This window comes from Manis javanica, chromosome 7, assembly GCF_040802235.1.
Source record: "Manis javanica isolate MJ-LG chromosome 7, MJ_LKY, whole genome shotgun sequence".
NCBI classification, from domain to species: domain Eukaryota; kingdom Metazoa; phylum Chordata; class Mammalia; order Pholidota; family Manidae; genus Manis; species Manis javanica.
In genome coordinates, this window is record NC_133162.1 from 133,684,607 (window position 1) to 133,697,647 (window position 13,041).

At 38.4% G+C, this 13,041-nt stretch overlaps 1 protein-coding gene across 2 annotated transcripts in view; it reads left to right on the forward strand.

Annotated features, from left to right (window-relative positions):
- CERS6 (ceramide synthase 6) overlaps nt 1-13,041 on the forward strand; it is a 277,844-nt gene that overhangs the window by 127,975 nt on the left and 136,828 nt on the right. For both annotated transcript variants that reach the window (XM_036995962.2, XM_036995963.2), the window contains exon 4: nt 8,538-8,595. In XM_036995962.2, coding sequence (XP_036851857.1) covers nt 8,538-8,595 — 58 coding nt within the window. The remainder of the gene's footprint in view (nt 1-8,537; nt 8,596-13,041) is intronic.

Sequence of the window (13,041 nt, forward strand, 5' to 3'; positions counted from 1 at the left end):
ACAAACTAAAAATTCAGCCAGTTGACCAACCAGTCACCCAAAGGAAGAGAAGCCTGAAACCTGTGGCTTTGTAAAAAAAAGTAGGTGTTGCTTAAATTTGTGGGATTCCACATCTCCACTAACGAACACTGCACTGCCTCCTCAGAGAATAGGCAGTATATCAGGTATCTGCTGAGCATTTCCTGAAACTTAGAGTATAGTTACCCATTTCCAGTCTTGATTTCAAAATCATAAGGCCACAATATGTCAAAGGAGGCCTGGTGTGAAAAATGGGAGGGGCCTGTGCTCTTTCACCACCTTACCTAAGAATGCAGGGAAGTTGCACAAGTCTCTGGATCCAATGTTCTTGTCCACAGATCGAGGGTGTGGGCAGACTCCTGGGGATCCCTACTGCACTGTTAAGAACAACCTCCAGTTTGAGGAAATGGAGAGTGGGGGATAGATACCTCTGATCATGTGTACAGAAACATACTGATGGTAAGATGAAATACCCCTAGGAGCTGAGACTCACGTGGTGGCTCTACGAGAAATTCCACTGATGGGTAATGTGATGACAGAAAGAGCTGTGAAGTAATACTATTCCCAAGAAAAATATGTTACTTTAATTTTTTGTGTTAAAATAAAGAGGCAATATTTAGCGATGAAAAGTGTGGTCTCTAGACTCAGTGCGTCTGGATTTGAATCCCCAAATCATCGCTTGCTCACTGGGTTTTTAGTCATAGAATTTACTTAAATTCTCTCACCTTATCTGGAAGTTGGAAATGATGAAAGCATCCGCCCCATGTCGTTCTCATAAGATGTAAAAGAGTTCATTCATACAAAGCTTTACAATGGTACCAGGCATAAAGTAAGTGCTCCAGAAATGCCAGGTGCTACAGTTTTGTAAAAACAAATAGGTGACTCTCAAAGAACACCTGGTAAGTAGAAGTACTGTTCATTTCATAGAGATGACTCTTGCTGTCAAGCATGAAATGACAATTACTTCACTTCAAAACTTTGTGGAAGGGAATATGTCAGATACAGAACAGAACCTTTAAAGGGTTTTTACAGGTCCAGTGGTACTTGATTGGGGACATGGTAAAGTGTGAGTGTAATATGTTTGTTTATACTGTAACTTCGTTCATATCTTACAAAAGCTCTGGGCTTTTAGTAGAAAAAGAATTTAATCTGTGTGCTTAGAGGTAAAAGGATGCGTTTATGAATTTTAAAGTATCAGTGTATAGGGGTCTATATTTAGTTCAAAGTATATTCTCATTTATCCAACTACATGGCTTTACTTTATTTCTAATAATTGGCAAGACATAGTGGCATGATTTAAACTAAATTTTAAATTTTATGGAAGAAAAGATAGAAGCCCTCCTTTACTTCTTGTCATGTATTAGAAAGACAAGAGTTAATCTTTTTTGTTTATTTGTTTAGATGTTGGAACAGATAAAATGAGAAGTATCTCAAAATTAGTAAATTCCATTTCATAGTCAAAGGAACTATGGACTAATGTTTTGTGATCCAACAATTTATCCTAATTTGCACTTAGCAGCAGAGTTTTTCATCATCTGCATCACTCCAGAGCTGACTTTTTGATTCCAAATTCCTACTGTGTCGATCATTTAAAAAAAACTGCATCAGCAGTATTTGGCATGTCATTCCCCTTTCTTATTCATATTTTGCACAGTTCCTGCAAACAGTTGCTAATATTTGATTAAGGAACTATTTTAAACAAAAGGTCAAAATAAACTTAAAAATAAGTACATAGAGTACTGAGACATTTAATAAAAATTCAGGTGTCATTTTTCGAAGTTACTCTATTGCAAAATGCTGTGTTTGTTGTCAGAAATACAAAGATAAATAAAACTCAGTCTTACCGGTTTGGAACTCACAAGCAAGTCAGGTGTGCGGCTGAAATCAAAGCTGGGCGAGGAGGTGAGGACACCCCCCCAGAGAATTCCGGCGCTTTCAAAGATGCAACGTTCAGAAAGGGTGAGAACAGGGACTCGCTAGCATTTGACAAAAATCCTGTCCGGCGGGTAGTGTTTCAGAAGGGAAGGAGGATGAGGGGTAAGATGGGTCCCCGGCATAATTACTGTGACTTTATTTGACAAGTTCAGTATTCTCTTAGCTGCCCGGTGTCGAAAGAAAGCACCAATGTAGTTCTTTCCCATCTCTGGGTTACAAACAACCAGTTTCTGTTCATGGGGATAGAGACTATTCTTAGAAACTCCATTTTAGCTGAATACATTGTGTTCAGTTTTCAGGGTGGATGCAAGTGGGAAGAGGTAGCCTGGCCTGAAGGCTAATAGCTGGGCCACTGGAACCGAACTACTTCGTCTCCCATCCTGCACCTCTCCTCCACTAGCTGTGTGGCATTCGGCAAGTTAGTAGACCACTCTGTGCGTGCTTCCTCATCTGAGAAAAGAGCAGGGACTGCGATCATAGTGCCCACCTTGTCGTGAGGAATACTTCCACTAAGTGACTTCCTATTTGTAAAGTACTTAGAACAGCTCCAGCGTAAAGGAATCAGTCCTCAAGTGTAAATAAAATGGCCCCATAGCCTGCTCTGCGCTTTCTAGAATGGTGTGCTGAGTTGAGTTCAACAGGCTGCTCCAGACGTTTTTCCCTGCCTTTGCCCCCTCTCTAGATTAAGATGCTGGTGCCAGTTGGGTGACAATTGGCAGCAAGACACAAGCCCTTGCTGCTCTGATTCCCTGCATTTATGGCACATTTATTAGTCTTGATTTCAACAAAGGGCCCTTTCAGCCTAGTTGTATAAGGACAGTAAACCAGATTCAGTGGGTGGTAGTTTTTACTAGCTTTCCATTCTGATTTTCAGGTTTGGTGGATAGAAAGGCTTCCGCGTCCAAACAAATGCAGTGGACACCCTGACGTGCGTAGGTGAAGGAGTGCGCTCTGATCCTGCCGGCTCGGAGACGGGCTCCGGAGGGAGCGCCGCGCTAGGTTCGCGTCCTGGCTTTGCCCCGTAGCAACGGGGATCGGGCAGGCTGACCCCTAAGCTTCCATGTCCAGTACAGCCGCTTCCCTTTCCGTTGTTTCCTTTCTGGAGTCTTTTTTGGGATTCTGTGGTGCTTCTGACCAGCGTCCGCCCATGGCTGAGGCTCCAGCGCCTGGTCCGCGAACCAGGCCGATGCTCACCTTCTGCCTCCCAGGCCCCAGCATGGGCTGGCGGCCCTCACTCCTGTTTCCTGCCTCCTTGTCTATATGTTTTCCTTAATAAAATCACCCTTCTGCCTGTTCAGTGCTGCATTCACAAAGGCACACAGGCAAACTCATGCATTCAGTCTTCCATCTTGAACCAGGAGTCATCTTTTAAGTTTTTAAAGAAACCTTCTTTACCTATATTCTCTCATTGACATAATAACAGTGTCTTTAGAAATTTCTCTGTTAGAATAAAGTTAATGCTGCCTTATCCATTCCCTGCTTTCATAAACATAATCTGAGGGTTTATCCCTTGATTATTATTGTAAAGTCTTTCATATTCATTTGTCCCTCAACAACAATAGCATTTAATTTGGCTATGAAATAAATTTAAGGCAGTGAATTTATGTTGCCAAACACAGGCCTTTTATTCTAAATTATGCTTTTGAAGTCTTAATTTTTATTTGTATCTTGGTGAGTTGGAATTGACCTGTAATATTTTAGTGAAAGTCGATGAGTAATGTATTTTCAGAGCATTTGAATATGTGAGACTGGTTTTCATACTCCTTCACAAAAGACCGGCAGTTTGTCTGACAGTAACTTTCTTTGACTGAGTCCTCTCTTTTGTAGTTTAGTAATACAGAGGAGAAATTGAACACCAACTGAACATTTGTTCCTTTGATGGTGACTTCTTTTCACGTGATACGTGTGTTGTTTTTTCTTTTGTGCCTGTATACTGATTTTTTTTAATTGTAAACTCTAAGATTCAAATGTTTTGTCATAACGTGTCTTTGAATGGGTATTGCTTGGAATACAGTTTAGTCCTCTCTTTTTACGGATGTTTTTTTCTTCAACTATGTCTTTGATTATCATTTCTATGTTAGCCTCTGCTCGTATTTTCTCAGAAACAACTATAGACTTAGTTTTTCTGGTCCTCCAAGTCTTATGATCTGCTTTCTATTGGTTCTTTTCTCTGGTCTTATGTGGGGTTTGGGGTTTATCTTCTTTGTCAGCGACTTAATTTTACATAGTGTGTGTCTACATTTTTTCTCTATCCCTCCATGTGGGCAATAGTCTTGTTACTTGACTTTTAGAATCCTTTTATTGCTAATGCTTCATTATTTCTTTTTATCTTATAATCTCTTTTTATCTTACCTAATAGTCTTTTATTGACTTACAGTTTTCTATTTCTGTTTTTAAGGGATATATCTTCTTATATTAACAATGCCAAATACTTTTCTAAAAATTACATCTAATTCCTTCCTCTAAAGAGTCATTTTTAGGCAAAAGTTCTTCTTTTCAATCTTTAGCATGCTCTTTTCCTTCCATATTTATGTGATGTTTCTTAGTAGACTATTGTTGACATTTAGCAGTTATTTTCATTCCTGAATTTGGAAATATCCATCTGGACCTGCTCACAGAGAGGGCGTGTGGATTGCCCTTGGACTCACTCTCTATCTTCTTGGTTGCTTGTAAAAGTTCTCTATTAGATCTCAGACCTTATAGAAGATTGATGTTTATAGGCCCTTTTCAGCAGACTAGGAAAGTTTCATATAAAGCAGCTATCTCCAATACCTTGTTCTCTGTCACTCCATGTATATGGGTTACATAAGAACTCCAGCCCCCAGAAGGCAACACTACCATAGATCATCTTGTCCCTATATCTGCTTTTCTGCAGCTGAAACTGCCAGGGTATTAAGGAGAGTTGAACTTTGAAAAGTTGGATTTGAACTGCTCCAGTTCACTTACATGTGTATTTTTTTCAATAAATCATTGGAAAATATTTTGGAGATTTACAACAATTTGTTAAAACATTTTCTTGTCTCTTATTTATTTTATTGTGAGAATACAGCATATAATACATATGCAAAATATGTGTTCATTGACAGTTTGTGTTATCAGAAAGACTTTTGGTCAACAGTAGAGTCTTAGTGGTTAGGTTCTGGGGGAGTCAGAAGTTCTCAGATTTTCAGCTGTGCGGGAGGTCAGTGCCCCTGACAATCACACTGTTCAAGGGTCAACTGTACTTACCTTCCTTTCTACTCATCTTTTTAAAGTAGCAGTCACTAACTGATGGGGCAGGGGGATGTTTCTGGGGTCTCCAGAAAACATCATTCATGACAGAGAGCTCTCTAGGTTTGGGCTGGTATCTGGCTGATACGGATTTTGTATTTCTGTACAAGATGGCAAAAAAGTGGGGAAAAGAAGATAAGGTTTCCCACTTCCTTCAAGACCCGTAGCTCGTTTTTTAAAATGGATTTTCTCTTCCTTCTGCTATAAAATTCTCTGATTCTTGCAATAGGTTGAGGCCATTTCTTCCTCCTTGTGGTTGCAAGCGCCTCAGTTTCTTTTTATGGATATTTTAGTGGGAGGGTGGGAGAGACTGTGTCGGGCTGGTAGCTAGACACCATTTAAAACCATAACTTATATGAAACTACACAAATAAAAAAAGAACTTTCTGAATGTGACAAAATTCTTGAAACTTTTGCTTCCTGTATGTTTTTGGTGGAAATAAACTCTGCCTCTTACATATTCATTACAAGTTGTTATTCAAATGATGGAGACATTGGTGTTCTTGTTATAGAACCTCTATCTTATGAAAATGGGTCATTTTAGTGATGAAATAAAATGTAGATACATAAGTAGATTGTAGGAATTTCAGTGACTTCCAAATTTTTAATATATGTAAAAGCTTCCTGATCACTGTCTATTAGCGGAAGAGTTTAACAGCTGAGACAGCTATTATAAATCATTCCGTTTCTAGAAATTACAAATTTAATTCCCTTCAGGGGCCAGAAGAGTGACCTGCAAATGCATGAAGTAGGTTACTTTAATAAAGTAGGGAGTGGGAGGGACTAGACAGAAGTGGAGCTTACTTGTGCTACCAAATCCTTGAGCCAGCAGTGTAATATCAAAACAGTATAGTATTAAAAGCAGTATAATATAAATCCACTTTCCCATTATAGAGACGGAACTGAGGTCAAAGGCTATTAATAGATTTGCCCATAATTAGGAGAATTTATGTATTTTTTAATTGAAGTATCATTGATATACAATCTTATATTGGTTTCAAATATATACAGCAGAGTGGTTCAATAGTTCCCCATATTATTAAACCCTTAGCCCCACTAGTGCAGTTACTATCTGTCAACACAGGAAGATGTTGCAGAATCACTGGCTATAGAATCTATGTGTTTTAACCAGAACCAGCTGTGTAATTCATAGGACCCTGTGTAAAATAAAATAAGGAGCCTCTTGTTCAACAATAAAGAATTTCAAGATATTGACAGCAAAGCATTAAACCAACCATGGGACCCTATGTGACTGCTCAAGTTACATGCTTTGGTCTTAACTTCTGATTTAGAGTTTATACATCTAAACAGAAAGAAACTTTTACCCACAACCACCAAAAAATTGATAATGGTCAAGGGTGTTAGCATTACGTCCTTGACTTTGATACTCCAGTAAGCGAACCACCTTTACGTGCAAGAGGGCTTTTGTATGAGGTTTTAAGAATTGTTATTTTCTACATTGTGTGGAAGTTTTTGTTGAAGCGTTTCTTACTGCTTCCATTGTTTTTTATTGTTCCTTCCTGAATCCAAGTTTTATGAATTACTAGTTGAAGATTTTCAACCCTGAAGTTCAAAGATCGTCTCCAAATGTTAGTTCTGAATTGAATGCCAGAGTTTTAGAAGAATCAGTCAGCCCAGGAATGAAACTCAGAGGGACACTTTTGTCTGTTTGGGGGTTATCTCTCAGGGGCCCCTACCATTATCCTTTCCTCTCACCTCGAGATAGCTATCATTTCTTTTAGGAAATCTTGCCTTTAATTTGAACCATCTCCTAGAATAACCTTTTTTAAAAATTTTATTTGAAATTTTTACATGGTTTGCAAACTCAAAAAGCAATTCATCTCCTGACAGATTGAAGTTGAGTAGCTCACCCTGCCCTTTGTGTTCACCGATGACTTGTAACCCGTGATACCACTAATAATATAACTTTAGGAAGGCTATTTAGTGAAATCTGACCAGCTTTTAAAGGCATAGTTCCACACACTCAGAAAATATAAGAAATAAAATGGAGAATTGAGCACTAGGGTAAGAGTTTTTCTTGTAGTAATATATATATATATATATATATATCTCCAGTAAGCGAACTCCAGTAAGGCATATATATATGCCTTTATGCTCATATGAAGTCTCATATACTTTTTTCAAAATTGCAGATGCTTCATGACTAAATATTTCAGTATAAATCCCATAAGAACAAGGACATTCTCCTACATAGACCATAATACAATCTCCTCAGTCAATAAATTTAACATTTATGTAACATTAAAGTCTAATTTAGGGTTCATATTCAATATGAACTTGTCCCAATAATTTTTGACATTGTAAAAAATACCTCCTAATCTATCATCTATTTATTAACATAATCTATGAAGACCATTTAACAAAATCTTTACTCTTGATGTCATCATGATATCAGTTGAGATATCATGCATTACTTTTTCTCCCTAAAGAGAGAGGTTTTGAAGGTCTTATTTATGGAGATCTTTATTTGGCTATCCCCACATTGCACAGGTATCTTTCAACAATTTTTCCCATTAGCTTTATAGTTACACCTTTCAAATTTAGGTCTTACATCTAGGTGAGAATCTAAGTGATGTTCACCTTTGTGTAGGGTAAGAAGTAGGTTTTCAACGTTTTTGTTTTCACAACCATCACTCCTATAGAAAGTCTTATATTTTAAAAGACTTAAACATTGAATTATTTAAAATCAAAAGAACTAAATTTCTTTCCTCATTATAAAGTGAGCGTGTAACAGCTGAACATACAACTTGGAGTGATAAAGGTTGTCATTAGCAGTTGTACATCAGATGGATGATTTAGATTCCAAATGGATTCTATTAGCAATATCCATAAAGATGTCAATATGTATCTGTTAAAAGAAAGAAAAAGTCTTACCTGATTTAAAAATATTAAGGCTTTTATTTTTAAAGCAAATATGAACTTCAGGTAAGTCAAGTTGTTTACTTGGTATCTGAGTCAAAGAATTGAAAACTGCATTATATACCTTCATATTGTGGAAATACATCCCTTCATGAGTGATTAATGAGAGGAAATTCCCATGTTGTAAAAAGAGAAGATGAGCAAATGGATAAATACAGTAACTGAATGAAATAAAATTTGTTACAAATATTTAAAATATTTGCCGTCAGCCATGCCCCTGAGTACGTGTCCAGTCAGCCAGTACTGAAATTGCTCATCAATCCTTGGTTGGGGCAAGGGTGTGGGGGGCAAATTTAATGACTTTTTTTTGCTCTTCAGGATATGCTGTGAAATATATAAGCCGAATATCATAGAATATTTTTTAACCTTTTACAGGTGGAAATTTTCATTTTCCCTCTATATATTTACCTATGGAGTCCGGTTCCTAAAAAAGGTAGGATCTTTCAAGTTCTTTGATGTAATTCTTATGTAACTGTAAGCCTAGACCTCATTTTTTATGTGTGACACCAGTAATATCTTAAAGTCATAACAGACTTCCTAAGAATTATTTGTATATTTTTCTTTGACTTACAATAATATTTGCAGTTTATAGCAAATAATTTTAAGCATATACCGAAAATACCTCTGGCAATAATTTGTTTTTCCAGTGAAGGATATTGCTAAACCCTCTGACCACTATCGTTGATTATTACTTAAGGGCATTAGAAGCTTATAAAGTCCATAAGACACTTGGAAAGAAGTTTGAGTTTCCATATCACACAACTTGAGAAAAGCCAGTTCCCACGTGTGTTCTCACTGTAGTCTCCATAGTATCTTGCATAGTTATTAACAGGCTCGTACCCACTGCTGGTGGAAAATTCAGTTTCTCTTACAGATTGTTTCTCCTGCTGTTGTTTGGTTATTCCTGCATGAGTAGAGGCACCTTCTTCTTTGAAAGCAATTCTTCGAGACTGCCATAGCGGTTTTCGTGGTTCTTTCAGTGCTTAATGGTACACCTAACAAATTAGGCTGCTTCTATTCAACTGTTATGAAGACTTACCTTCTCCCAGTCTGCACACACTAACAATAGTGATTTGGAAAAGCTGGAAGTTATTTTTTTTTTAATTTTATACTATGAACATTTAAATTGATATCAAATTTATCTTTATTTAGTACAAAAATTTTTCCCAAAAAGGGCATTGTGCCAGCATGCCTAACTAGTACATTTTCATGTAAATATTGGTGTGAAAATTGCAGAGACGTTTTTATTTTTGAAGTCTGAGTTATGTCTGACTGTGGAAAATTCTATTACAAATAGAAATGTTTCCCCATTTCATATTTTCATAGAGGAAATATACTTTTTACTTCTTGTCTTTTCCTTTAGTAGCTACAATTATTTTTCACTTAATAAGACTTACATGGTCTAGAAGACATTTGAATAGATTTAAAAAGGATAGAATTCATTCTGTAGGCTAAATATGAAGACATTCTCAATGGAGGCAAATAAATCTGGTAGAGATTGCTTATTTTGAACCCTGCTTTTCTAGTTTTCAAATGGAAAAAATCGAAAGAGCAGCTGTAGAGCCCTTGTGCTTCCAGCTTTACTGCCTTGGGAGAGGAAATAGCTCTGGGTGGAATCTCAGCCAACCTAGGAGAACTGAACTTCACAGAATGTCAAGTTGCTGACTGGGGTCAAGGTTTGGAATTCATGTCAGGTTCTGTAGGTGAAGGGCTCTGATGGCGAGCAGGGAAACATGGTGAGAGCCAGGAGCCCTGTTTGGTCCCTTCCCTGAGATCTGCATGGTACCGGCTCTCTAAGCCGTCAAGGAGTGAGCTTGGCCATCTGTCCTCAGAGCAGGAAACACAGCACTTAGCTCACGCGCTCTGTCCCTAAACAAATTGAATGGGGCAAGAATAGTTTTATCCCCCAGTCCTCAGTGGCTCTGTAGGAGCCAGGAAGAGGGCCTGCCCATAGGATGTTCACTTGGAAATTGCTTTGTCTTAAACTCTACCAGTTCGTGTTTGGACTGCCCAGTTACAACAAATGCTTTAAGAAAGGAAAAAAGGACTAGATGTTGTTCTTGTGAAATTGTGTTTGGGGTTTCTTCCTTTAAAACTGTCTAAGAAGCACTCTGTGTTAGATGAACTGTATAGTCCAGTGTTAGTCATAACGCAGGATAGAAACATCCGTGTGACTGAATGAGCTCCAGAGGACTTCATAAGCTGTCTTGTCCAACCCTCTTCATTCACAGCTGAGGTGGCAGGAAGCCCGAGATGGTAGCTGGCACTCCAGAGGTCTCCCAGAGGGTTTATGAGAGGCCGAGTCTGCAGTGAAACAATGCCACTCTTACACCACTTCCTCCCCTTCACCAGCCTGCCCCGACCTCAGCATAACTGCCAGATGACTTCCTTCCGTGCAGCATTAGCATGCTTGACCTAATGTGGTCCTTGTTTCTATTTGTAGAGCCTTAAATATGTACTTTATGGATGATATATTTGCCATCTAACTCGAAAGGAAAAAAAATCATGGAGGCAGCATCAGAAATAATTACAAATTTAACCCAAATTTTTCACCATGCCCTAAATGTTTTAAAATAAAATCCCAGGGTAGTGGGCCAATTTTAAGAGGTGAGAGGACACAGCTGTTTCTTACTCCCAGCATCAAAAATGTGGATTATTGGATGGGCTCTAAAAAAAAATTCTGAAATGAACCTGATACGTCTTATTTCTAGAGTGGATTAAGTAACTTTTCAGAACCCTTTCTATCATGAAATTCTATGATTCAGGTGAAGAGATACTTACCAAATGCAAAGCACCATATAATAAATGGACAGAATTTTAGATGTAAGAATTATTGTGTGTATCATTTAAACACCTCATTTTATAGATAGCAGATATGAGGTATCAGTTGCTAGTATGGGGAATACCTTTAGTTTTTTCTGCCCTGTTGAAATATGTCTGGGCTGATTACTGAAGTTTTATCAAATGCTATTATCTTTTCCAGTTTGAACTGGCTTAATCCTACCAGGAGAATATACCTATTTTTTGGATTTACCAAGTCATAGTAGAGTTTCAGTGTGTAAATATGACTGATATAAGTGCTCTCAGTTTTAAAATATTCTTTTAATTTAGAAATAATGCAGTTAAGAGTCTTTACATGTATTTAAACTAGGCTCTTATGTCAAGAAACACTTGTGCCATCTTAGTCTGGGTCCTCTGAGGAGACAGCAACAAGGGATTGAATGCGTAAGAAGCAGATGAGGGGACGTGGCCCTGAGAGACGGTGGGAGGGGGTCGGGGGGCTGCAAGGGCCGTCAGAGCCCAGGGCTGAGTCTGTTGAGTACGGGAGAGGTGAGGATGGAGAGAAGGCTGGGTGAAGCTCTAAGACGTGCTGCGTAGGGAAAGCTCAGAGCGGCTGCGGGGAGTCCTGCGACCACCACTGACCATCGGGGAGACCTGTGTTCCCCAGAACTGGCCACACAGTATTCCTGCTGTGCTCGGCCACTGCCTGGCAGCAGCCTGTGGGCGGTGTGGCCTTCCCACAGGTGCAGCTGTGGGTTTTAGGGCACAGTGGCTGGGCCCTTGGTCAGTGTACACACTCAGCAGTTCAGCTGCAAGAGGCACGTTTCCATGGTTACCATGTGTGCTTCATTTTTAAAAATATTCCAGCTATTCTGAGTGAAATCAAAGGATATGTCATGGAATAACACCCTATGTAACATAGAAATTACGTTTTCATATGAAGTGTAAAGAATTATTTATCTTATCTTACTATTTTTTCCCCATTTCACTTAATATGCATTGACCTAAACCCCATTATGGCAGAGTTTTTGTAGTTGCTGTGTAAGTGTGTCTTTGGAGCTACGCACACGCTGACTTCCTTCATGACTGGGTGACCCTGCAAACTATCTTAGGCTCCCAGGCAGTTACCTCCCCCTTGGATTCAAAATGACCCAGTTTGGGCAATAAGTTATACGGTCATCCTCTGAATGGTTCTGTGACATATAAGGAAATAATTGGTCCTACACTTTGAAAATTTTCAGACACCCTGTAAAGTATGTGTGTGTTCATTTATGTGAAATCAAAATATTTTCTGTAGTTTCATGACGACAAATAAAAACGTCAGCCTCACTCACGTAGGATTTATATAGGATACATTTACATAGAATAATGCTCAGGTGTGTATATGCTATATGTTGTTTTTGCTTAGTAGAGTCTATTTCCATAATCAAAGTCAGTGCTGAAACTATGCATTAGTGAACTCTTAAGAAAAGTCATTTCTCGGTTAGTAGAGAATACTTAAATAGTTGAAAGAAAAGCCTCTCCCAGTAGTCTGCTCTGGTGATTGCTGGACACAGGTGACTCTTTGCCCATAAATAGTACTGGCAGAGACAAGGACTTTTATCAGAGGAGGCCCAGAACTGCATCAGGTGCTCTGAAGTCCTGCCACTCACTGTCCTCAAAATGAATCCATTTGCCTAGGTCCTAAAAAGAAACCACATATCAAACCTTAAAAAATAGAGTAAGATATCTCTCATCTACTGTTACCTTTTTTTCTCATGTGTAGATGGAGGTTTATACTGGATGGAGTTCTTTGAATATCTTTTCTTAGAGTTTCTTTATTTTTAAAAAATACAGTGTCGCAGGAAGACAATGTAGATATATGTGCAGCTAGGTCAATATTTTTGTCTTATAACCTACATGTTAGGTTAGTGTTTTTCCAACTTTTTGACTACATGGTGCATTTTGTATCACAATCCCTTTCATACATGAATGTGTGTTTCATTAAAGTAGAAGTTACTGAAAATAAACCTGTACCTAACTTCTGTATCATCAAGGTTCCATTAGGAGACAGAAACCACAGGAGTTCTTTTAGGAGTGACTATAGTGTAAAGACTAA